The 24,935-nt window shown below is 41.4% G+C and overlaps 1 protein-coding gene across 3 annotated transcripts in view; it reads right to left on the reverse strand.

Annotated features, from left to right (window-relative positions):
- svep1 (sushi, von Willebrand factor type A, EGF and pentraxin domain containing 1) overlaps positions 1-24,935 on the reverse strand; it is an 84,558-nt gene that overhangs the window by 35,210 nt on the left and 24,413 nt on the right. For all 3 annotated transcript variants that reach the window (XM_070854385.1, XM_070854386.1, XM_070854384.1), the window contains exons 3-7: positions 24,540-24,716; positions 6,517-6,675; positions 4,912-5,091; positions 3,214-3,393; positions 1,154-1,348 (exon numbers count right to left, since the gene is read on the reverse strand). In XM_070854385.1, coding sequence (XP_070710486.1) covers positions 1,154-1,348; positions 3,214-3,393; positions 4,912-5,091; positions 6,517-6,675; positions 24,540-24,716 — 891 coding nt within the window. The remainder of the gene's footprint in view (positions 1-1,153; positions 1,349-3,213; positions 3,394-4,911; positions 5,092-6,516; positions 6,676-24,539; positions 24,717-24,935) is intronic.

Genomic DNA, 24,935 nt, shown 5'->3' on the forward strand with positions numbered 1-24,935 from the left:
TTATGGCACCTCTTCCTCCCCTTAATGACAGCAGTGCCTTCATTAGCAAACTTTCACCATGAGGAAATGAGGGGATTGAGGACATTCGAGGGGAGACGGGGAGAGCACCACCTGTTTCACCTGCAAGGCATCTGGACGGCTGCAGTCTATTATAATGATCTCCAGCCCAGTCGGAGTGGAGGGGAGAGACAAGGGAGCTCGGACATGGTATGGTTTGAGTTAGTGACCCGAGTCCTGCTTCAAAATGGGGTTAGCGCCATTCTCACCACTAACAAAGTGGAGAAAAATGCAAAGAGAGGGAATAGAGAATGGAAAACTTTCTCCCTCCAAGTTTCCTGCTGTTTTCTAGTTTATATCTTCCTTTTTCTCCATAGTCTCATAGTTTTTTTTTTTTTTTTACTCTTTTAACAATTCATCTCCTTCTGCCTTGCAAATAAACCTACATGTTACGAGTGTCATACACGCTAAGCCTGTAAAATTAACTGTAGTCCCTGTGTGCCAAACTGAACTTGCAAACTACCCAAGGAGGGAAATCTGGCTGTTATGTACTGCCGAGTAATGCCAAGAACAAGTTTTTCTGATCTTTTTATCTATTTGTATTTTCCACAGGTAGAAGTCGTTTCTGTAGTCTGCAGAAAGATGAAATCAATACCCCTCTCATGTCTGTGTCAACAGTAACAGCCAATAATAACTCTTCATTAAATCACATATTGTTTTTACATTTCTGTTTGTGTGCAGTATTAACTAACAAGACATAAAATGTTAATTACTAGGCTTTAGTATTGTCTGTAAGTGTCTTTTTTTGTGTCTGTAGAGAGAGCCAGGCTTACTGTCTCCTTTGCTTCTGTTCTCTCTGGAAAGCCAATCGTCTCCCAGCTCTTCTCCAGTCTTGTTAAGAAAGCAATGTTGCACTATTAATTCAAATCTACATGTCCCCGATTAAATTACCCAACTAATTGGTGAAAAAATCTTCACCTAAACTCCACTATCCGACCTTCGCTTACCAAAGTCTTGACCTTTGACCTCAACATATTTAACATCCTTGTTACAACCCTACAACCAATTTACAGCTCTTTCAGCTGCCCCCAACCTGTGAAAGTGAAAAGATGAATTTCCTCTTTAAGGACACACACACACACACACAGTATGTTACCTGTACAGACGGCTTTATGGACATTGGCGGTCCAGTTCCCAGAGCCCAGGCACACCGCCTTCCTGTTTCCCTGGAGACTGTAACCTTGACGACAGGTGAGCAGGCAAGCGGAGCCCGGCGACACTGCCCTCTTCCCGCAGGCAGGGGGCGACAGCAAGATATTCTTCAAGGTCACGATAGGGGGGCAACGCACCTCTGGGAAGAAAGTGAGAGAAACCGAGAGATGAATGTGATATCTGATGTAATTTTGTTTTGTTCTGTAAAGAATATCTGAAGACCACAGCAGATAAGTGAGCTGAACTGGATTCTACCTTCATCTTTTTGTATTGTTCACTATCAAAAGTAAAAAGTAAAAGTTTTCCGAGCTGCATTGAGCTGAATTGGCATTTGGCATTAATGAAATCCAGCTTTCTGCAGAAAAAAAATCTATTGAGTGCTAGAAGATACAGCTGGTCTGGACAGAAAAGAACGGACAAATAAACCCTCTTCCAAGATTATGAGCGTGTTTCCTGTGTTTTTACCCAAATATGTGATAAAATCTTTCTTTGAGTTGGCTCTACTATAAATGTTTACAATAAAGCTATTTTCAGGGGCTGTCTATCAAAAACTGGCACAAAAACAACAAACATTTGGTCAGATACCAACCTAAGAAAGCACTGACCACAGGACTCACACTCTGGAGGCTTTTTATACATTTTTGGGATGCAGGCCAGTGTGGCTTTCACTTGATGATGGATAGATCGTTCTCATTCTCCCCTGCTATAACTCCTGTTTCAATGGCTTTAGCTGCAGGAGCTATAAAAGGGAGAAATCACTGAGAGGGAGATTTCAATCAGATGAAAAAATATCTCTGCATCCTCTCAGGGCAGCCGAGGCGATCCCGTTTCACCACAGTGCAAACAAACACTAAAACAAACCACTCAGCTGCAACGGCAGCCCACAGAGCCCTCTTAGCTGACTTAAAGAGGTAACGACAGTTTGCGGGGAAACACTGAGATGGTCAAACAAACAAGCTGTAACTCAGTCAGAGCACGCGGGAAAAGAGATGGTAGTTATTGATAAACGGAGAGAGTTCTCCGGAAGCAGACGGGTCGGATTCTTTTTAAATAGAGCAGCTAGCTGGTTGGCTGGAAGTGAGTCAGAGCAGGCCGGAGGTCTGTGGCTCTCACACTGTCCCTTTTTTGTGTGTTGGTGTGCCTGACCTCGATGCTCTCTGCGGCGGGCATGAGTGTGTGCAACTATTTTAACTTAACTATCAGTTCTGAAGTGTGTGGGTAATTTTGTGTGCATGTGTAGTGTATATGTGGTGACTGTAGTTTTGCTATGAGAAAGCAGATGTGTCTTTCTCTGGATGATGTAGTGTGGCTCTGTGCAAATACACGCCATATGTTTAACCACTGTGCATGTGTGAGTCTATGTTCTCATGTGTGTTTACATATGTGTGTAAAACCACATGTTTTTACATAGAAATACCCATATCATGTGTTATTTTAAAGTCATTCATTTGATAAATTGTCTGTTTGTTCGGCCAGACAGGAATCACTAATGTATGAGCTTACAGTTTAATACAGCCAGGCTATAAGAAAGATGGACTGCTAAAGAAATCTATTGTGTGTGTTTGGGTGAACGCATGGCTGCACCATTTATCATAGAAAATAATGAAAAATTGAATAACCAAATAAAGACACCTAATTTAACTCCACAGATGAGGGAACCACAAGACTGAAAAAAAAAAAAAAAACTGGTAGCTGAGACATGAATTCCTTTGAAGAGGACATTAGTAAAATGAATTATGCTGGAATTCAGCTGTGACTGTGTCTCTCAACAGATTTCTATTAGGTTGTTCACATATATTTCAAGCCTGGTATGAATTAGCTAGTAATGAAATAATAACTGAAATCACAGACATAAACTGATTACAAAATGATTGTCTCACTTTCTACTATACAAAAAAAGAAGATCTGCCTCAATCAAGATGCAACTTTGTTTTTCTTCCTCCTCATCGCAACAGATTTTCTCACACACATGGTAGATGGTGGATGGAGGTGATGAAGGCTTACCCACACACCGAGGTTGGGGTCCACTCCACTGGGAGTTGGCCTGGCAGGTGAGCCTGGAGTCTCCCTCTAGCCTGTAGCCTCGCTCACAGCCCACCTGACACTCTGCCCTGTGGGAGGCGCCGCCATCGCTGCACCTCAGGAAGCCATGCTGGGGCCGAGAGAGGGGTGTGCAAGAGCGCACTGCGGGTTGAAAGCAACAAACATGAGGATCCAATCCAAAAACAAGTTACTTTATTTCACTGGATCCACGTACCGTCAGATGTATTGTTACCTCTTTTTATCTATTGCAGTCTAATTTGCTGAAAACTGTGACAGATAAGGAAAACCTTTCTTTTATTTAAAGATTAAAAATGAAGAAAAATGCAACAGACGGGGATGAAAAAGCATCGTCAGAAACCTTTCATGGTTTTTTTTGGCCAATTTAGCTAAACTTGTAAACACAGGTATTGTATATGAATCAAAAAAAGAGTAAAAAGTAGTAAATCTACTGCAGGAATGTACAGAACTATCATCACGTTTGCTTCAACTTGGGACCTATCATTTAACCTAAAGTGTGAAAGTCCCTATGAAATAAAACAAAGAATCCTCATGTGTGCCTGTTATGAGTTATGTTGAGGTCTAGAAGAGGGTGTGTGGTGTGTTATTTCTCATCACCACCCATAGACAGACAGGCGGTTCAGAGGAGACCCCCTCCCTCAGGGCTCAACTAGTTGGGAGGTCTTACAGTATGTGGCAAAGACTAGACTTAGTGTAACACATACAAGCAGACATATGCACACACACTCAGAAAATATATACCCGTAGCCACCACTATAAATCTTCCACACACACCCTTGAATATTCAGTGTCTTGGTATTTCAATGAGTCACACTGCTGCTGTCTTTCTGTTAAAACTGGCATTTTCCTCATTAATCTCTTGACCTCTCCAACTCCCTCTTCCTGTCTTTATTTCCTCTTTGCTTTCTTGAACTCCCTAACACTCTTGCGTCCTTCTGTCCTTCCTTTCCTCAGATCCTTTTCTTCCTTCCAGTCACTCCTTCCATGAACTCTCTCTGCCTTTTCTGTCCTTTCTCCCTCTCAACATCTGGCCTGGCAGAAAGAGGTAGCAGTCGAAAATCTTAACACACCAACTCTCACCCTGGCCTGTGGGAGACTCGCAGCAAATCATTACAACAGAACAACTGATTCTTGATGAGTCGATTTAGTGGTATATAAAGGTTTATGAAGGTACGCAGGCATTAGAAGGGAGGCAGCAGGCTCTGAGAGCTTTGATGAACGTCAAAGCATGATAAAAAATTATATAATGACATGTGGTGTCTGCTGGGATTAATCAAACAAGCTTGTAAGTTTGTTTGTAATCACAATATAGCCAGATTTATATAAGAATGTATGATACTGTACACATTATGCAAAAAGCACGTCATTTACCGACACCATTCATTTGCTGATTGATTAAGCGGCTTGACTGATATTCAGATGATCAGTAAGCCTGAAGGGACAAATTCTTATCACATTTCAATGCTTACTTGTTGTCCTATCCAATGTAAGGAGTTCTGCCTTATCAGAGAGGGCATTTTCACTATTTTCTGTCATCTTGACATTAGAGAGACAACATAAAGTTAATGAAAAGACTCCTGATATGTCCGCCTGTGAAGATTTTTATCTGATCATCATGCATCAGGCCTGTTGCGTCCTCACCTCTGCAGCTGGCAGGTGTCCCTGACCAGGTGCCATCAGCCTGGCACAGTCTGATGCTCGTTCCCTGGAGGTCGAAATCTGGCTGGCATCGCACGCCACAGGCAGCATCAAAGTGGTTGTTGCATACATTTTGGATGAAAAAGCCATTTTCTGGAGGCGACAGTAGTGGACAGTATACCACTGAGAGCAGAGAAGAAAAGAGAAGAAGGGAGAAAAATGCTGTGAGTCTTAATATCATATTGGAGCTAACGCAAAAAGACATGTAGAAATAAACAACCTAACACTGAAAGCCTGCTGGTGAGAAACACTGGCACAGTGGAAGTTAATGTTCCTGACAAATACAATAAGAAAGCGTGAAAGCAGAAAATTACAAGTTGTCAAACATCTCCTCCCCAATCTACACAGAGCGAGGAAGAGAAAGCACAAGGCAGTCCGTGAAACTGATGACTAATGAACATCAGTGTGTTCAGATAAACTGCTGTGTGGAAATCACTGGCTCATTCATCAAGTGGGCCACGGAAATTACTGGAAGCAGATTCATAATATGGGGCACTCAGATATGAGCCTCATACGTCTGTGGGACACTGTGTTTATGTTCCAGCTCATTCATCTTCATGTATCACCACATTTACAAATCCACTTTTCAGCCTTGCCCAATGTGCTTATTGGCAACAAATTCTCCCACATTTCTTACTTCATGAAACATGTTTATTCACATGTTAAAATCTTTTTTCCCCATCATTACGAACTCATAAGGCATGACAATCACACTCTTTCCAGGGTTTTACTGTCCTTGTCTGACTGACTTTCTGGGGACAGAGTGAGGTGGAGAGCTAAAGTATGCACTTGGAAGGAGGAATTTAGGACATTATTCAGAGGTACATCATGTGCAAAATATGTTAGAGGGATTTTTCTGTTTATTTATTTATTTACTGCCTTTATTGACTGGCTGCCCTTGTGTGTAGATAAGTCAGGTAAGTTCTGCTTTACTGTGTTGCTTTGAGGCAAGACTGTTAAATCCTTTGCCACCGTGGTATCGCCAAATCATTAATTTCAGACCCAGTAAACTCTCTTCTTCACACTCGTGAGGGATGTATTCAAACTGCATTATGGTTCCTGAAAAGGCGTCATGAGAGGGTTATCAAACGGTCATAAAATCTGCTCCACTTACACACGATGTTGTAATCATTCTGTTCAAGTGTAATTATGGAAAACAGTAATATTAAAGTTATGTGATGCCTTTTTCCTTGGCTTCTCTCTTGATGTGCTTTATTTTTAGTTTGTGCACATGGCGAATTTTCCCTTGGCTTTCAGCTATTAAGAATTATTACTGCTCGCACTTACTAGTCAGTTCTGCTAAGTGCTAACTACTCAGGTGAAACACACTGTTCACGCTGGAGCTATTTCTTATGCAGATGTCATTTAATGTTGAAACTAGTTAAGATAACAAATTTGAAAGCTTTAATAAAGAGGATGCAGGATGAATCACTGATCTGTTTTATGAGAATGTATCAAAAGGACTTTTTTTTTTGCATCCAGAGCTGAGAGCCATCAGGTTCAATCAAAGGCAGATGATAGTGCGGTTAACAGATCAGTTCCTCTTACTCTGGCAGGTCATGCCTACTGGCTGATAGCCCGGCTTGCAGGCACAGTCATTGAGGGAGGTGCTGCCAGGCTGGGAGGTGTGCTGCAGGTCGGGGCATGACAGGCAGGTGCTTAGGCCTCCTGGTGTTCCCTCTGGTTTGTAGGTGCCGGGTGGACATGCTGGTAGGGGAAGAGGAGAAATACTGTAAATGTACGTAATGTCACATACGAAGACGCAGACAGACAACTGGGTGGAAAGACTGGATGATGGACATGTATAAAAGAAAATTAAGCTTAAATGAAAAACTGCCTCATGACTGTAAGACAGCTAAAAAGCTTTGTGACTGGAACTGAAAAACAGCTTTACAGATTTATGAGGAGACTTTGATCATATTCATGTCTGGACATGTAGTGGCGGAAAATGTGACAAAAATTACTAAATGATCTCACTGGCTAGGTAAAAAAGACAAGCTCAGCTCAGCATCTTAATTATTCCAAGCAGGGAAAGCTGCGTCGTGGCACCAAACACCATAGAACATTTTCATTTTGAAAGAAATGCAACAATCAAAGAAAAGTTTATGAGCATCTAAAGCCAGTTATGGTTTGCAGGGAGGCGCACATGGACTGCATTACAAAACAAACTTTTGATCACCTGCACACACACAGACATAATAAAATATGTTTCCTATCAGCATCACCTGAGTCCGATCAGTGGACATGCTGTAAAGATGAAGAAGACGGGGTCATATGAAGGTCCTCCAACATTCTTTCATTCACTATCAATCAACCTGCACAAAAACCGTCTCAACACTTGAGCTGCAGAGGAGTGAAAATGAACAAGTGAATCTGTCACAAAGTCTTATCAGGATTCAAAGGTTACTTTCACACGGGATTGTTCATGAATTACAGATTACCTGATTAAATGTGACGTTATTCACTGACATATATCAAGTGACGTAATGTGTGTCCAGTTCTCTGATATCCAGTGATCTCATGAGTCTCTGATGGCTTGAGATTAACTACTACTAATTCAGATTATGATTATTTGAATTATGTTATTACCAGAGACAACAGCCCTTATCAGCCATTATATCGGTAGTTTCACACAAGCAATTTGCTGTGCTGGTAATTCCCATAATTCACAGCGATTACTGGTGCTCTTTGCAGGGAAAAACCTTTATCAGTTGCTCCCCAAAGTCAAAGTAATTTTCTTCTGTGTTGTTCTTGTTCCTGTGTGCCAACTATTTTACCGTCACGTCTACAGTGGAACAGCTTGGAAAACTCTCTCAGGAATGATTACAAAACGACTTGCTTAATTAATGTTTGTATAATCAAGTAATCATTTGATCCACTGGGTGTCGGATGGCATTTAGGAATGCCTGTTGTGGTTTGTTCCAGTTTATCATAAAAGTGCGAGAGGATTAACAGAAGTAGTTGCAGATTGGTTTTCTCAGTTGATTAATTGGTTGACTAATTGTCTTGGCTCTAATTTTACGAGCATCATAAAAAAAAATTATTATTATTTTTATGTGCATCATGCATCACATTTTTTGGTATATTTGTTTGTTAATGCTAAATGCAGGGTGGATTTAATGTTCAAGTTTTGCTCTTTTTCCATTTATATCTGGAAAAAACTAATAAAAAACAAGGCATTATCAATCAACATGAATTGATTTTATGTTTATTGCAATTTTAAAAAAGCTAAATAACAAATTGCACTGAGTTACAGGAGCAAGTGGAACAGAAGCTACACGGGATGTGACGTTCTGACTTCAGCTCTCCATTTATTGTATAATTTAATACGTTTTCAAATAAAGCTAATCTGCTAACAGATTACAGTTGCCATTCCTGTCTTGGGTGCTGCACTGTTACTCACGTCATAGTCGATTCAAGCAGATCCAAATGTAATTTGTGCTAATTGGAAAAACAAACCCGTAGTATTGACTACAGCAGGTTCCAAATCAAAACAGGCCACAGAGAAAAAGGGAGTGTCAGACGGCTTCTAAGACAGTTTAATTTGGTGTTGTGCACTTGAAATGAGAAAATCATAAATTTTCACAACCCACACCCACACACATCATTTAAAAACTTTTAATAAATACCAAAAATATGCAAAAAATATTCCACATGGGACGTCTGAGTGTGAGCACCAAGACTATTTATGAGCTTTACTGCTATAACGGGACAAAAACTGATTTCACTTCATATCGGTGTCTTTGTTGGCGTAACTTCAGACGTATCCAGCTTATGTCATTACAGAAGGCGTCAAAAAACGAGCAGGTTCAATTACAAGCTGTTCTGTACAGGAGGTGCAACAGAGAATCCACAGTACTAATATTCTTCACAACTCATTTACTCGTCGCTAAGCCAGAGGCCAGGTGTGAATTTCCACTGCTGAGGCAGTGCCAGCCTGGCCTCTCACCACACTCTCCCCCTCCCTCCCTCTCAGCTGAAACCCAGCAGCAGGTCAGCCAGGAGATGTTAACCGACTGTAAAGCAGGCACTGGCTGCTGGCACTAAAATGCACCCAGTAACCCACATCAAACACACACACACACACACTCACACACACAGAAGAACCATGTGGTATACCTGTTCTGGTGCAGACAGCATGTGTGACAGTTATTCAACAAAACAACATAACAACAGCAGTCGATGCAACCATTAAACTCAGAGGAGGCATCTTACATAAGACAGAACGACAGCTAAAAGCGTCCCCTCCGTTCAAGTCCTCAGGAATCTGTTTTACAGCTTCATTTAAGGTTTACAGGAAGCCTACTTATTTTTAATGCGAATAATAATTCACCCGGAGCACAACAGTGGAAATACTGTATCGAAAAAATATAAAATTTCAATTCCTGGCAGGTTGTATGTGCTGGCAGGTAGAAATGTACACAGACAGATGCATGGTCTCGCACACACACAAACACACACACACACACACACACACGCCCCCACACACAGAGTTTAGAAAGGCCGGACAAGGCTTCTGGTTACGGGAATCGGGACGAAGGAGGGAGGAAGGGATGGACAGGAAGGGATGAATGATGAAAGAACAAGAAGCCATGAGTCTAAAATAAGAAAGAAAAGCTGGAAGATGAACATGGAGAAAACGGTGTGAATTTCCTTTCAAATGTATCACTGCTCCACGACTTCAGCCAAAAATCAGACCCCATACTGAAACTAATTGTGTTTGGAACCTGCAGTGGTCTGAATTACGCAGCAGCCAACAGTCTCGTTTTGGGTCCATCTGCTTTCTGCCTGTGGTTGCGAAGTTAACTCTGCTGCACTGTACCTTTCATTTAGAGAGGAAGTGGACCGTCAGCGGGCCAGGTGACCATAAAACAGAAAGAGCCCGCTGTGTCTGGACTGGCTGTAGGCGTACAGTATGTAGAGACAGCACCTGGTCAAAGAGATCTACTGTATGCAGTAATGATCTTAGGAACAGAAAGTGCAAGCCTCTGTGATCAGAAGATATTTATTTAAAGTTAAAGCAATATTTGAGCAATCCAAATAACTAGTAATGAAGTTAAATGATGCATCATAACATCACATGCTTTCGTACTTCCTGTCTTTTTAAAGAGGCAGTTATTTTTCTTTTAAAACCTGCAGCAACAGAGAGAAATATTAATTTAATAAAGAAAAAAACACCCTTAAAAAAGATCAAACAATGAATTGATCTGTTTAACAATTACTGTCTGGATACAGTAGCTAAAAATGTATATATATCTTATTCTTCTGTACCATAGACCTCCACTCTTATCCAAAAAACACAAGTGTTGCACAAGTTCCCTCATCACAATGAACACGGGCAGTTTATTTGGTTTATAGTTCTTTGCAGTTTATAGTTTATTTGGAGTCAATCCCGTTTACACTGCTATTGCAAATACTCACTAGAGCATCAAACAACAAATGCTATTGCTATAAGCTAGTGCTGAGCCTTTAAAAAACTATGAAGTATTTGTAACCTGTTGTTAAAGATTTATGGCTGCAGGAGGAATCACAGGACTTGGGTCTGACTGCCGTAGACAAAAAGTCTTTAAAAGTATTTAGAGACACTCAAATGATCTAATTGTTGGTTTGAGTGTGTTCAAGGACTTTCATGGAAAAAACGTAGGATGATCTTGGACTGAATTCCTGCAACAATGTTGGACTCAGGATGAACAGTAAAAAACGACCAATATTGATGCAACAGAACCAGAAATATCTACGGTGGCCAGGAGGTGCAAAACAATTTCACAATACGAGAAACACTTTTACAAAGCTGGAGACAAATTTACATTTTAGAAAACATTTTTACAAATCAGAAAACAAAATTACATTGGCATAACACATTTACAAGTCCTGAGACAAATTTACATTTGAGAAAACAAATTTACAAGACGTGAAACACTTTTACAAACGCAGAGACAAATTTACAAGTAACTTTTTCAACCGGAAAGGGAATGTACCAACTGTCGAGTAGAACCGGAAGTGATAAGGAGCTCATGGCGACCCACGATGGACGGCAGTCAAGTGGTCTTTTGCCCGTTTTGTGGCGAACATATAAGCCGATTAACGCGGTACATTCCCTTTCCGGTTGAAAAAGTTACTTGTAAATTTGTCTCTGCGTTTGTAAAAGTGTTTCACGTCTTGTAAATTTGTTTTCTCAAATGTAAATTTGTCTCAGGACTTGTAAATGTGTTATGGCAATGTAATTTTGTTTTCTGATTTGTAAAAATGTTTTCTAAAATGTAAATTTGTCTCCAGCTTTGTAAAAGTGTTTCTTGTATTGTAAAATTGTTTTGCACCTCCCGGCCACCGTAAATATCAGCTTTTTTATTCCATGCATTCTTCCTCCTTTTCAAAACCTGATGCCTACATTACCCACAATGCAACGCGACGGCTGACAGATGAGTCTGAGATGTGTTCAGCAGGTAGCAACTACTGTACCCTCTAGCTGCTACCCTCTAGCAGGTCTGGTGACCTACAGTCTGTCTCCACACCCCCACACTTTTTTCATTTACAGACTTGTAGTCTTCAGACCCAACTGATGCTGACTTAAGGCAGTTTATCAGATTTCAGGCAGCTCCCTCTGGAGCCACAAAATGCTTTATACAACTTTTTCACATGTGCAGTGAAGTCCAAACCTTATCTCTGAATACAATGACTGCAGCTCATGTAAGACTTCTTAGCTGTCAATGAGATTTAAAATAGAAAAAAATAGGGATACATTGTCTTAAAAATAGGGAGTCAAAAAGAAAAGACAATGACAAAGCTGAGCACCGTCCAGCTCATCTGTTTAAGTCCTTTCACCTAATATGAAGTAAGTCATTTAAACTGGCAGACACGTCGGGCCTGGGAGCCAAAGTTACTATCACACGAGAATCTCTTGTGTCTCTAGGGGGAGGCTGTGTTCGATTAGCCAGGCCTAAAAACAGACTGGGACGGAAACGATGAAAGGAGATGCAGAGGGGGAGAGAGAACATCTGCCTCCTCAGCCACAATGACAAACAGAGGGAGAAGTTTTCATCTTAGAGGGACATATTTTGCTTAGTCCAACAAAATCCCCAAACACATGCTTGCAAACACACACGTCAAATCATACAGTATTCATACACACACTGCTTCCCACATGTTAACGTAAACTACTTATTTTCTGTAACAGAAGGGGTGAACTAAAAAAAACTGATATATTCCACTTAAAAACCATCTAAAACCTCAAAACAGGCAAATCTTGCAAGTCAGTTTGGGTCATAAGAGGGCCCGGGCATCAGACATCTGATCAGATCATGTTTAGTTATTCTCTGATCAGACAGCTCTTCAATTATAATTTTGCCGATTTCAGACTATTTCATGCAAGCAAAGTTCTTCTATGGACAGTCTAGAAGTTTTTAATATTTTTCATATTTAATGTTCAAAATGTTGGTTTGTTTTGTTAAATGAAAAAAATCAGCTTCTGGTATCGAAACTTTAAAATGATAACTATTCACAAAGCAAACTTGGAAGGAGAAATTTGGCCAGTTTTCTCAGGCACATTTGTTTGAGAGCTGAATTGGAGAGGTCGCTTTGGGAATCCCCAGCAACAATATTATTTAATAACCAAGCCTCAGCTAAATGTAGAAACTCGCCCTTTTATGTTGCCAACCTCTGTGATTCAGTCTTTATCACCACATCATATATAAACATTGTAAGTGTTACGTGGAAACCAGACAATAATGGTAACAAATATTTCTGTGATCCTATAATATTTGTGATGCCGTGACCCAATTCTGTTTGTCTGCCATTTGTCGGATTTGTCGCTCAAATCCAAACAATGGAGAAAGAGGAAGTCCTGCAATATTGCTAGTGGGCTGCTAAATCTGGACAGGGGCCTGGCCGCTTGTGGTCGAAGTTCCTCTCACACAAGAAATGTTGTTAAGTCTGGCCTTAAATTCCAGGGTATTTCACTGAAAAAACAATGTTCACATGCGAGGAGACTTTCCACTGTTAACTGAGACTTCCCATGCACACTTGAGGTGCATAAATAGACAATGAAAACGGACAATTAAAATGTATAATCTAGCCAACAAAAACAGACATACATTCACGCAAAGGCCTGACAGAAACATGAAGAAACCGGTTCTCACTTCGAATGATTCATTTCAGGTAAACACAGACTGTATATACATTTACTCTGAGCCAGCAATAGTATAGTAAATGGCTTTTATGCAGAATTCATCTGGACCACCAGGCTAGCTGAAAATGTTGGGATTTAGGGATGTGAATAATGTAAAGGATACATACAGTACGTGGACACTTAATTCCTACAGTGTGTCAGAAAGTCAAACACATTCAGCTCTAATGACTGAAGACTACACACCTCTACATTCAACAGTGTGGTTGCCTCAGTGACAAGTCACCATAACAAAAGAGAATTAGCATCTGTCTACCATTGACCAGTTCATCCACATTACGCCATGTGGCAGTCCCAATGGCAAATTCCTTGTATGAATGAGAGAAAATGAGCACCAAACATAATGTACTTTAAATAGGAAAATCCCTCCCTGCTGAAGTGTCCCTGAGCATGACACTGGAACCCTCCCAGCTCTAATAAAATGACTATTTCAACTATTATGAACCAGGCAACTTTCAACAGAAGGTTTCAGGCTTAAAATCACACAGCCAGTCTACAGACAGCTGCCACCTGGGTTTAGTTTTGCTCAGTTTGAGGATACATTTTGAATTCATATGATCAAAGACTGACACCAAGATGTGCAAAGTGTCCCAAAGGGTCACAGAAATGTTTGCAGCCTCAATACATGGGTCACCTGTCGCGGAAAAAGTTTGGGAACCCCATCGCAGTGCAATGTCAGGAGAATCTAAATCACACCACTCGAGTCTCAGTGTAGTCTGGTCTGCACTCCAGCTGGATTGTGGATTGAGAAAGATGGGATGGGGGTGAGAGTGGCTGCTGCACAGCTGTCCACCTACACGGCCTCCATGTGGGGGGGGGGGGGGGGGGGGAGGAGGGGGGTGGGGGCAGACCTCCACGGACTCCATGATCCCAAGAATGTGAAACTTCTGCGATGTGATGCAAGGCAGTCTTTGGAGAGGAAACCGAGGAAGTTCAATGCCTGTTCTATCGCTGTTTGCCTGCTTATTATTCAATCCTATTCCTGAAGGAGAATGACTTCACCGCAATTGCTAGATACCCCTTACGGATTCCCAAGGACGGGGAGACTGTCCTGCTCGCTTATTACAGACTCAGGGAACACTGGGATTGAACGGGAGAGCGAGGCAAACCGCTAAACAACTGTACAAACACAGGTTGGTCCCTGGTCTGGTGTGCCTGATTACAGATGTCAGTGTGCTGAGAAATGTTGTGATAAAAGCCTGCGGTATGATCTCAGTACACGTGGGACAGTGTAGCATAGCAGTCACAATGTTAACACTAACATGTTTAAAGAAAAAGGCCTGTTTTCGTTCCTTTTCAAATGTTATGTCACAGTTTCCCCATTCAACACTCTGATTAATGTGTTATCAGGCATGAATGCATGCATGTGTAAAAAACACACCAACACATGTACACACATACTCATTTGCATACACTTAAACACCACACACACACTCTGCCGGTCACACAGTAGCCTCAGAGTTGGCTTTTGCTTGTGGGCTTGTGAGTTCAAGGATGGTTTTTGCAAAACAGATTCACTGACAAGACACAGGCCCATCCAGCGTGTGTGTACTTTCTGCGTCTCTTTATGTATCAGTGTAAGTGGTCATCTGTTGTGTGCACAAAAAGCAGATGTTAATCCAAATGGGAGCCACAAAAGACAGAGAAAACAACTGTGGTGTCTGCGATGTCGTCCTGCCAACTCTCCACACCCAAACATCATCTCACGCTGCCACAAGAAAACGCTTGCACAATGTATGTGCATTCGTGCAATTTGACACACTATTTCTACTGAAACACAGGAATATCTAGAGTTGAAGAAGCAATGAGTCAGAACAAAAGCTGATTGGTGAGTCACAGAGCAAGAGAAATAAAAAGAGAGACAGATGTTTCTTTTCCAGAGAACTGGCAGCTGCTGACTGCCTGTGACCTTTGACGTAGCGTGTGTCCCTCTTCATCACCTCCCACCAACTGGAGAACAGTGAACAGAAAACACACAGTGGCACACACACACACACACACACACACACACACACATAATGAGGATGGGATCAAAAAGTCAAAGGAAGTACGAGGGAGCTGAAAGAGCGCCGAAGAGGGTCGGTGAAAACATCCAGAGACGGATGGGGTCACAGAAAAGGGACAAACATGTTGGATTTGAAGAAGGGCAAAGGCCTTGAAAAAGACATTGGAGAATTGCACTTAAGATGCTAAAGGAGAAATTCATTCCACCTTAAACTCCCATGGGCGCAATTGTCAGCTTAAATTATGTGCAAGATTTAAAAAGAAGAAAAACACCGTTATCATTATGGGCTACGGTGTGACGGCAAGGGGAAATATTATATATTATGCAAAATGCACATAAAGTCTTTTAAACATAAATACTGGACACACTGGAGTATCACTCTGAGAAAAGACCATCCTCCTGCTCCATTTTTCAGTAAATGTGCGTGAAAATGCTCTGTATGGATATGGCCCCACTTGTGACGTACGAGGAAAGTATGCACATTTTTCCGCTGTCAAACCCACTGCTTTGGTGAAATAACAAGCAACAGATCATTTCTTTTCCTTAAAAGGGGCATATTTGTTTATAAAATTATACATTATATTAAATAGTTATATAGTCTAGTCCTGATCATGTTTCCTATTGTGATTGTTTTACATTTTGTCTTCTTTTGAAGATACAGCAAGTGCATCAATCCAAAGTGTTTTTCACTGGGTTTCATACAAATAAAATAATAATTTAAACAAATTATATGAAAATGGCTCCCAGTTATCGCTTTTACAGACAAGATCTGGGATTTTTTACTAATAAGTTTGATAACTGAATAATTGTTTATGTAATTTATCAAAAAAAAACAAAAATACAAATGTGAAACATTGCAGATTTTGTATCAACATACATTAAATATATTTTGGTCACATTAAATGATTGATAGTAAATAAAATGAAATAGTCATGAATACATGACGATCTGTGCTGAGGGTTTATATTTGTGTCTCCACCTCCAGTCCTCAAGCTAGGAATCAGATCAGAGCAGATTTAACAAGAGGTGTTGCTGGTCCGCTTGATACCGCTCTGTAAACGGCTAATTTATGTCTCCAGCTCCTGGTGATGCGGTACAGCTGGACAGAGGCTCAGCAAGGCGGAGAGAAAAGGGGGAATCAGAGTAGCGGTGGAAGGCAGGGGGAGAATTACAGAGAAATTGACAGAGCGATGGAAAGAAAGATGAAGGACAGGATGGACGAAGAAGGAGTGTTAATGACACAGTGAGGTTCTGCTTCGCACCACTGGCTGTTTCACGGCTCCTTGTTTTTCATGCTCTCCTGCAGGGGAGGGTCCTAATTAGGCCCAGTTTATAGTCTCCTCGCTCCTTCATCTCTGTCTCTTTTTTACACAGGCACAGAGTGGTCTGCTTTACAGCATCCCTGACCTACAAACACAGCAGCAGTAGTCATCAATTAAGGCTTTCTACAGACCTATATGTGTCGTTTAATGAGGGTGGAACGGGGCTGAATCATGGGGCGTTGAGGGAGGAACTAATATGGATTTCAACACTGCCTGTACTTAAAGACTGATGTATACAATCTGCTCAAAAGCAAAAACTTCAAACGGCAAATGACATGAAAGACTGCCTGAAAACACCTGAGGGGAGCCCAGACACTGGCCTCTTTTAAAACCAGCAGAAAAACTCCTTTCTAGGCATTTCTGGAGAGCTGCCAATTTTTCTTTCAATTGCTGGACCTCATGTTGCTTTATTTCTCCCTTATTCCATCTTGTGTTTCACTTGTTAAATGATTACTTGGGTTTATTACAACTTGGGCTTTATTTTCATACCTTTGGTCATAATTTACATCTGCTATAATAACACTGTCCTCACAAAGTAATGGCTCAGACCTGGGAACTCAGCGTTCAGTCCAACAGGACAAGAAACACAATTGTTCAGGTGATCAGTCATGCTGTAACCAAGCAAACAGTTTAACCTGATCTATCTCTTTATTTGGAGTTAAAACCCCAAGTGAGCACATCCAAAATGTCAGTAATAATCCCTCAGTGGACAGGAAAAGTGTGTGCACACAACTACAGAAAATATAGTAGGTCAGGTTGAACCAGGAAGTCGGCCAGTAAATTGTAATGGATGTTTACAATGGACAGCCAGCTTGGGTAATAGTTCAGTCGATTCGCCTTGGTTTCTAATCCCAAATAAATCTGGCTAATCTCTTTAAACCTGTATGCTCACATTACTCAGTCAGCCATAAAGACGCTTTCACAGGTAGGTTTACACAGGATTTACATAATACATTAACACAATGTTTTATTTGTCTGGCTTTTATTAGCATAACATTCTATCAGAATATCATATATCATATAATATCTTACATGTTGTAAATCACTTTGCAGGTGTGGTCCGTAATAATAATCTTTATTAGTGAGCCTATTAGTGGTAGTACCTCTCTCCCGCTCTATCTGGCACAGAGCCAGTCTGATCTTTGCCCAGTCACTGAATGCTCTCCATCCATCCACCACAAAAGATGCATGGCTCCGTCCAGGGTAAGGAATCGCCCCTCCCCCCCCTCTCTCTTTCCACTCTCTGCTCACTAAAGAAAAACAAAAACCTGAACTTCCATCCAATCGGTTTAAGCAGTTAATGGGGGCTGGGGGAGTTGGAAGGTGTTGGTGCTTGACCCCCCAAAAACCCTTCTGCGCTTGTCCTCAGGAAATCCCAGGCATTTGCCCCCCGCTCATAACTTGACCAAAACTGGGCCACAATTCCGGTTGAGCAACAGCAGCTTTTATTTTCGTCACAAAAACATTGAGAAACAAGGACTTGGACAGATGCAGACAGTGTAGGGAAGCAGACGGTCTGCTTTGGGGACTGATGCTGTTGGGATTAGGATTGATGCAATTTGAGGAAATAGAGTAGCTTCATAAGCATGTTTATGTAACATGTTGTATGAGTTGGCTCAATGCAGTCCCCTGGTAGAAATATATTTTAGTTTGAAAAAACATTTAAGGGCAAATTACAACAACTGAGCAAACATAAGGCCAGTGTCCAGTGTTAGGCCGCTTTCATCCGTCCTCTGGCAGTGGCGCTAATGAATGTCACAACGAGACGAAACAGGTTCAGAATTTCTTGGGGTCAAATTGTAGCGGTGTGAACTGGCCCGTCACCTGTTTTAACAGCCAATCAGCTTGTAGCGAGGTCAGCTGGTCTAGTCAGGAATTATGGAATGGAGGAAAGAGAGGATCACATCATCAATTTGTTTGAGGAGCTGTGTCCGTATGACACACGCCTTGAAATTCCATCAAATAATAGTCCTTCTAGGTATCCCACTGAAGCATCCATGAAGGGCCCTAAATCCTCCGCCCTCTTGTTCTTTTTTTTTTCTTTTTACGCTGTCACCATTTCATCAATACTATAAATGCACCTGTAGCAAGTAACTAACCATCACTATCCATTTATATTTCAAGACGCTACAAATTATATCCAGCTAGTTTGCATTATTCAAGATAACAGTGATGATAATGAGAAGCAACTATTGAAACATATTCAACTCAACTTGGTGCAATCACTCTCAACGCCCTTATCAATCAGAACTTATCAGTAATTGGGCTCTCCACCTTTAATCCGGAGGGCCAAAGAAGAGGAGCACATCCACAAAGAGAAACAAAGAAAGCTTCATTGTGCATGCTGACACTGTCTATCCGCTGCTATGTTTACAAAGGGGTTTCTTAGAAGTATTGTTATGAGAGCAGCTAGGTTTACATGACACTAACACAGATCTAAATCGAGTGTGCAACAAAAAGCATATTGATTTTGAGTAGGTAAATTATTTACGCGCTCATTGTAATCTGTTATAACTACAGTATGTAGTGCGTGTGTTCTCTCAGGTGATATAAACAGGCAAGGCTGTGCACGGCTGCCTCCTCAGACAGGCATCTGGTATGTGTCAGATCCCTGAATGTGGTATGTTTTAATGGGTCGGAGGGGACTGCACGCAAAGCACTGCAAAACCATGTGGCTGTGCGTACGTACTTCTGTTTAAGCGTTAGCATGACAGTGCGGAGGGATGATCATGACCAATGCGGTGTCAGGCTCAGCCACATTCCTCTGAGTTCACAAAAAACTTTTATCCTTTGCAGCTTTTCTGTTTTTATTTTGACTGTTCTTTATTTACACTGGAGACCTCTGCAAGGGGGATGAGGCCAGAGAGTGAAAGGGGAGAAGAAAAGAAATAACTATTGCAACATGCCTCCCATTTCAGCAATTTTTATAGTCATCCTTAACGTTTAACAAATTCCACCTCTTCTGTTGTCACTTTAATTCCTCTGCTCAATTTATGTCCACCCCGTGGCATTCCCTGCCGCGATCTGTCGGTCATTCACATCAAGACCACAAATATGTACAGCGTAGACACAGTGAATGCCTCTGGTCTCTGCCTTGCAACAGAAACAAGGAGACAGACAGTCCAGTCCATCCAAAGACGGATGGATGTGTTGTGTTCAGGGTCGGGTCCAAGCTCACTGCTGCCACGCGTCTCCTCTTGGGATCAGGAAGCTTTTATGGACTAAATATTGTAAACATTGAGCAATTCTTTCAATATCAACTCTGAGGAAGGGGAGAGGGAATGTTTTTTTGCACTCGTGGCATTCCTGTCAGCAGCTCATATCTTGATTACTGAGTCACGAACGGTAAGCCTGTTAATGGCATTTCCTCATTTCCAAACATCCATCAATAAACAAAATATTGTGAATATTATAATCAGACAAAAATGCAGACTTTGGGTCCGAACTTTTACTGAAAAGAGAAAATAAACAGTGATAGACAAAATAATGAGAATAATAGTTCATTCTTGAACTTAAAATAACTCAAGGTCCACTTACTAGTTTTTTTCTTGAACTTTTATTGTTTGGGGTTCGCTCAGTCAGTTGTCATGGAGATAATTTAACTGTCATTATTACCATTTTAATGACAACTGAGTTATCTCCATGACAACTTAGCAAACTCCCTCTCCTGATGAAGATCATGTCATGCAATCGAAGGTTCTGGAAAAAGCTAATAAGTGGACTTTGGCAGATATTGGCAACTGTTAACCCGAATAAACAGCATTTCTGTTGCATTCAAAGTATATTCTCTCAACTTCTTTTGGGATTTTCTTTTGTATTTCCTACATGATTCATGCTTCTTATATCTCAGTTGGCATTTCCGCTAATGAAGGGCAAAATGTGTTGCGTATCCCATAGTGCTGTCATTTAAAAAAAATAAGTTACAGTAAATAAAAACTACAATTTAATATGCTTAAAATGATTTCAAATGCAATTCACTTGTAAAACTGACGCACTTCACTTGTGTCTGCTGACTTGCTTGAGTGACGAACTAGCAGGTAACAGGTGGTGATGTAACTGTAAGGTAGCTGCCTTTTAAAAGTCCGCTCACAGCCTTTCATTTATCAACGATTTCTCTATTGATGCAGCTGAATCAAGAATCCTTCCAAACATTGTTGTCGGGATTATTCATTCATAGTTTGAATTTTGAATGAAACATGACACAGTAGCCACACAGTAGTATCTCATTCAACATGTGTATAGAATGCTTGAAAAGTAATTTGGTGTAAACGCTGGTTACTTCTTATGGATGCATGGAAGTCTGAAGTAATTCTTGCTTATTTAAGCAACAAACCAGAGAGAACATTTTGAAAGATAAAATATGCAAAGCTCGAGTGTGAAAGACACACAGGAACAAACAAAAAGCCATTAAGGAGATAGTATAATCGTGCTACAACACACATCTCATTTCTCTACATCAGCCTGCAAATATTTTCTCTAAATCCTGTCATCTCATCTGCTGTGCTTTATCTTTCTTTTATTTCTGTTTCTTTCATGCTGTCTTCTCCCCTCTCTCTCCCCCATTCATCCCCAGCAGAGCCATCCTGAGAACAAAGCCTGCGCTGACACCACATTAACACAGTCCAGAGCTCCTGTCATTCTTTAAGGCTACAGAAGAGGCTGATAAGCCCCAATGTGTGACAGGAGGAAAACATGTTACCCTCCAGCACCCCCACTTCTCTCGGCCTCTCTCACTTCGTTTATCCACTTCCCCATTCCTCTGGTGATCCTCTGTGATGCCGATATTGTGAGCTTGAGACTGGTATGTGAAGAGAGACAACAATGTCCTGTTTGGCCTGTCAGAGTAAACCAAACTGTGCAGGATCTGGGTTCATCATCCGTTTCTATCTGCTGGGATTCCAGTCGTGTTTTGTGGAAGAGGCTGTTTCACTTGGCTGTCGACAGATTCATAAACAACACTGCTGTGCACTGTAGGGATTTGGATAGTGTTTCCAGCAGAGCCCTTCAGCCAATAATAATAATAATCCACTGACAGGCCTAAGGTTCAGTCGTATTATTTTCAGATGTGTCAAAGACTGTTAAATGTGAGAAAACAAAGTCCAAAAAGAACATAACTTCTCCAAACACTCCGTCTAGACAACAAGCCCACCTGAAGCCACACACCGACCGTCAAGCTTATGCAAACCAGAGCAACTGCTAACTCTGGCAGTGTGTGGCTGAGTCTGTCCGCCACTCAAGAGCCTTGGCACTGCTGACGCAGACGATGTACCCATAATTCACAAAACACCTTTGGTTCAGCCAAGCCTATTGAGGTTAAAGCAACAGAATATTAAAGAGGGCCGCTGGATTTTTCTGAAAACAGCAGGGGTTTGTCGAGTTTACTTGTATGTTTCTTGGTTACGTACTGCTCTCACCACAAATCTAATTGGTTTTGGAGCCACCACTACTTCAAAAGAGCCCTGTAAGTTATTAGAGAATAAAACCTTCAATAAATGTAGTGTTCTAAAACATATATGAGGGTATTTCACACCACTTAACATAACCAGAACTGAGATGAACAAGGCTAATAGTGCCCTAGCCTGCCAACACATCCGCAACTGCAACTTCAGTGACATATATAGCCTAGGACAGCCCACTGTGAATACATGTGAGCTCTATAGTATGAGGATGACGACTCATAGACAATCAAGAGTACATAACAGAATAGTCAACTTCTCTTCCATGAAGCGTTGTTATATGAGTGAGTGAGACAGACGAAGGAAGCAGTCGTCAGTTGCGGTTGCAGCGCCTCGCTGTGTCCTTCCTTCCTCGAGCCAGCAGAGCCAACTCTGCAGTCTGCTTTCTGCTATTAATTAAACCATTAAAACAGATTAATAAGCAGAGTGGGGCTCCAGTCTCGACAACATCTGATGAGAATTAGGGAGGCGTGCTTTTTGGCACGATGACCCCGATGCCCTTTCCTTTGGCTCGCACTTAGAAAATCCTACTCCGTCTGTCGCTTTCGTTTCTCTCAGCGACTTTTAAACTCTGGTCTGAATTATTTAAACTTGTCTGTCGCTCAAACGGCCTTTTTCTCCTCCTCTTCTGCCTGTTATCTCATTCTCAATTGAAAACATGTGGGTACAGAGAGGAAAACCTACAGGGCAAATACAACCAGGATTACGCTCCATTGTTTCCTATTATTAGAGTAGATTGTTGTACAGATCTCTACAGTCCCTTGTTCCTTCCCACCTGCCTCCCCTGCACGAAGGGTAAGCTGTCTGAATGACAGAGATTTAACACAGCAGTTACTTAAACACACAACACACACACACACACACGCACACCAGTGCATCTGTTAGTCGTTCTGCTCTCCAACAATCACACATACTGCTATGTTCCTCTGTGAGTTTGGTGATTACATATTCAGTCAAAATAATGTATCAACCCTCAACCTTACATGTAAATGACGGAGACCACCTGCATCACATTGCAACATTACACTGTGCAGCTTGGAGATTCAGCAGAGCAGAGAGTGGTCAACTGAAAGACAAACTAATGTGTCACTACACGGGCTGCTGGCGAAGGTTTTAACTCGTCTGTCTGCAGTGGTGGACTCATTTAGAGCAACAAAACAAAATGAATGTACTGCAACAAAGTTCATCTATCAATTCTGTGGTGGGACCTTTCAAAAGAATCAAAGGCTGTATTGGAGTGTTCCCCCACATAAAGAAGAGCCTCACCAATTCCACTAAGCAAAGATTTCTGTCTGGGGATGATTAATGATTTATCTCCTCTCATCATCTCATAATTCACATCATTTCTGACTGAAGGAGTTACTCCACCAACAGATGGAGTGAAAACTATTGAAAGAAATGTCTTTGAATCGAAACTCTAGAGCTCTACTGCACTGTGTTCTCTTATTTTTTTAATACATCAGGAGTTGATTAAATTATGTTACCTAAAAAGATCTTTTCAGACATTAAAGGAGATTAGGTGGAAATTCTGAGGAGATTACAAGAAAGGTGATAGGAAAGGCAAATGTTTGCGTTTAAGAAAAAGAAAAGAGAGAGGGGGGGGGGGTCATCTTTCCCTGATGCTCTTATCTAAAATGACGTTTGCGCGCAACCATAAAATAATAAGTCCAGGCCGCATGATTATAAATAACCAGTAGTAAGGAACAAAAGGGTAAAAGCCAGAGTACTCTGGCAACAGATGACACAGATTTTTTAGTTGCTCAAATGGATATGTATGTAACAGAAGTGGGAGGAGAAGCAATAAGAGGCAGAGAAATGAGGCAGTTCGTTTTGAAATGACAGCAGCTTCTCCTGTGCATGTAGAAAAGGAAAAAATGGATGCATGAGATGTGATTTAAAAGAAGGAGAGTGAGATGTGCTGGGTGTAAGAAGTGAGGGAAGCCCGCTGAGGTCCTGAATACACTCAAACACATCACTGTCTCAGACTTAAACCTCTACGGCACATTACCAGATTTGTTGATAGTGATCTGCCCTGTGGACAGCTTACACCGCGTTAAGTGGACAGGCTGCTTATTTAACTTTCACCCATTACTGAGAAGCGACCTGAGGCCAAGTAGCCCTGGTTTGGAAGAGACGCTATGAGACACTATGAGAAACTCCAAATGCCTTTCTCTAGAGTGGCAAATCACTTTGGTACATCCAAAGAGAAACATGTGAATTATACTTATCAGTAAGATCTTATGTGTAAGGTAAGATCTTACATACACATACACACTAGCTGCTCAGGTTACAAGCATTTTGCGCTGATTTATCTCATATTTGTTCCACATGACACGTCTATGGGTGAACCAGACCAGTATTTTGCATCAGTTTGGCACAGTAGAACTCGTAATATTGTATTGAGTAATTAACAGATATCATCTACCTTCTCATCAAATGCTCGCAAACTCACAAGGACTTCCAGATAATTTCAAACCATTACATCACTGCTCTCTGCCAGTAAGACATGAATTGAGAGAGCTTTATAAATGGTGACATGGTGGTATAAATGCAGCTGAGATAAGGTGTGAGGCTGGTGAAATGTGGCATTCGTCCCTCTGTCCTACCTGTGCACTCGTGCTGCAGACCCTTGCCGTAGTATCCCTTCTCACAGATGCAGTCGTACTGGCCGGTGTGTGTGCCGCACTTACAGCTGGCCATCAGGTCGCAGCAGTCCCTGCCTGCTTCACACAGAGAGGAGCAGCGCGACAGATCTTCCTGGATGTAGCTGCCGGTAGGGAGGTCTGAGGGTGGAAAACAAACAGGGAGAAGCACAGGTCGCAGTCGGATCAGATAACATCACCTGGCTGTCAAATTATTAAAGTGTTCATTTGTTAAAATTGGGGGTTTCTGGCACATCTTCAACTAATTGCAAGGTGCATGAATGAATTGATTAATAAAGGAGAGCAGCCTTAAAGGATAAACACTTGATCAACACTTATTACGTATCAAGAGCAACTTTG

The sequence above is a fragment of the Pempheris klunzingeri genome, chromosome 23, assembly GCF_042242105.1.
Source record: "Pempheris klunzingeri isolate RE-2024b chromosome 23, fPemKlu1.hap1, whole genome shotgun sequence".
NCBI classification, from domain to species: domain Eukaryota; kingdom Metazoa; phylum Chordata; class Actinopteri; order Acropomatiformes; family Pempheridae; genus Pempheris; species Pempheris klunzingeri.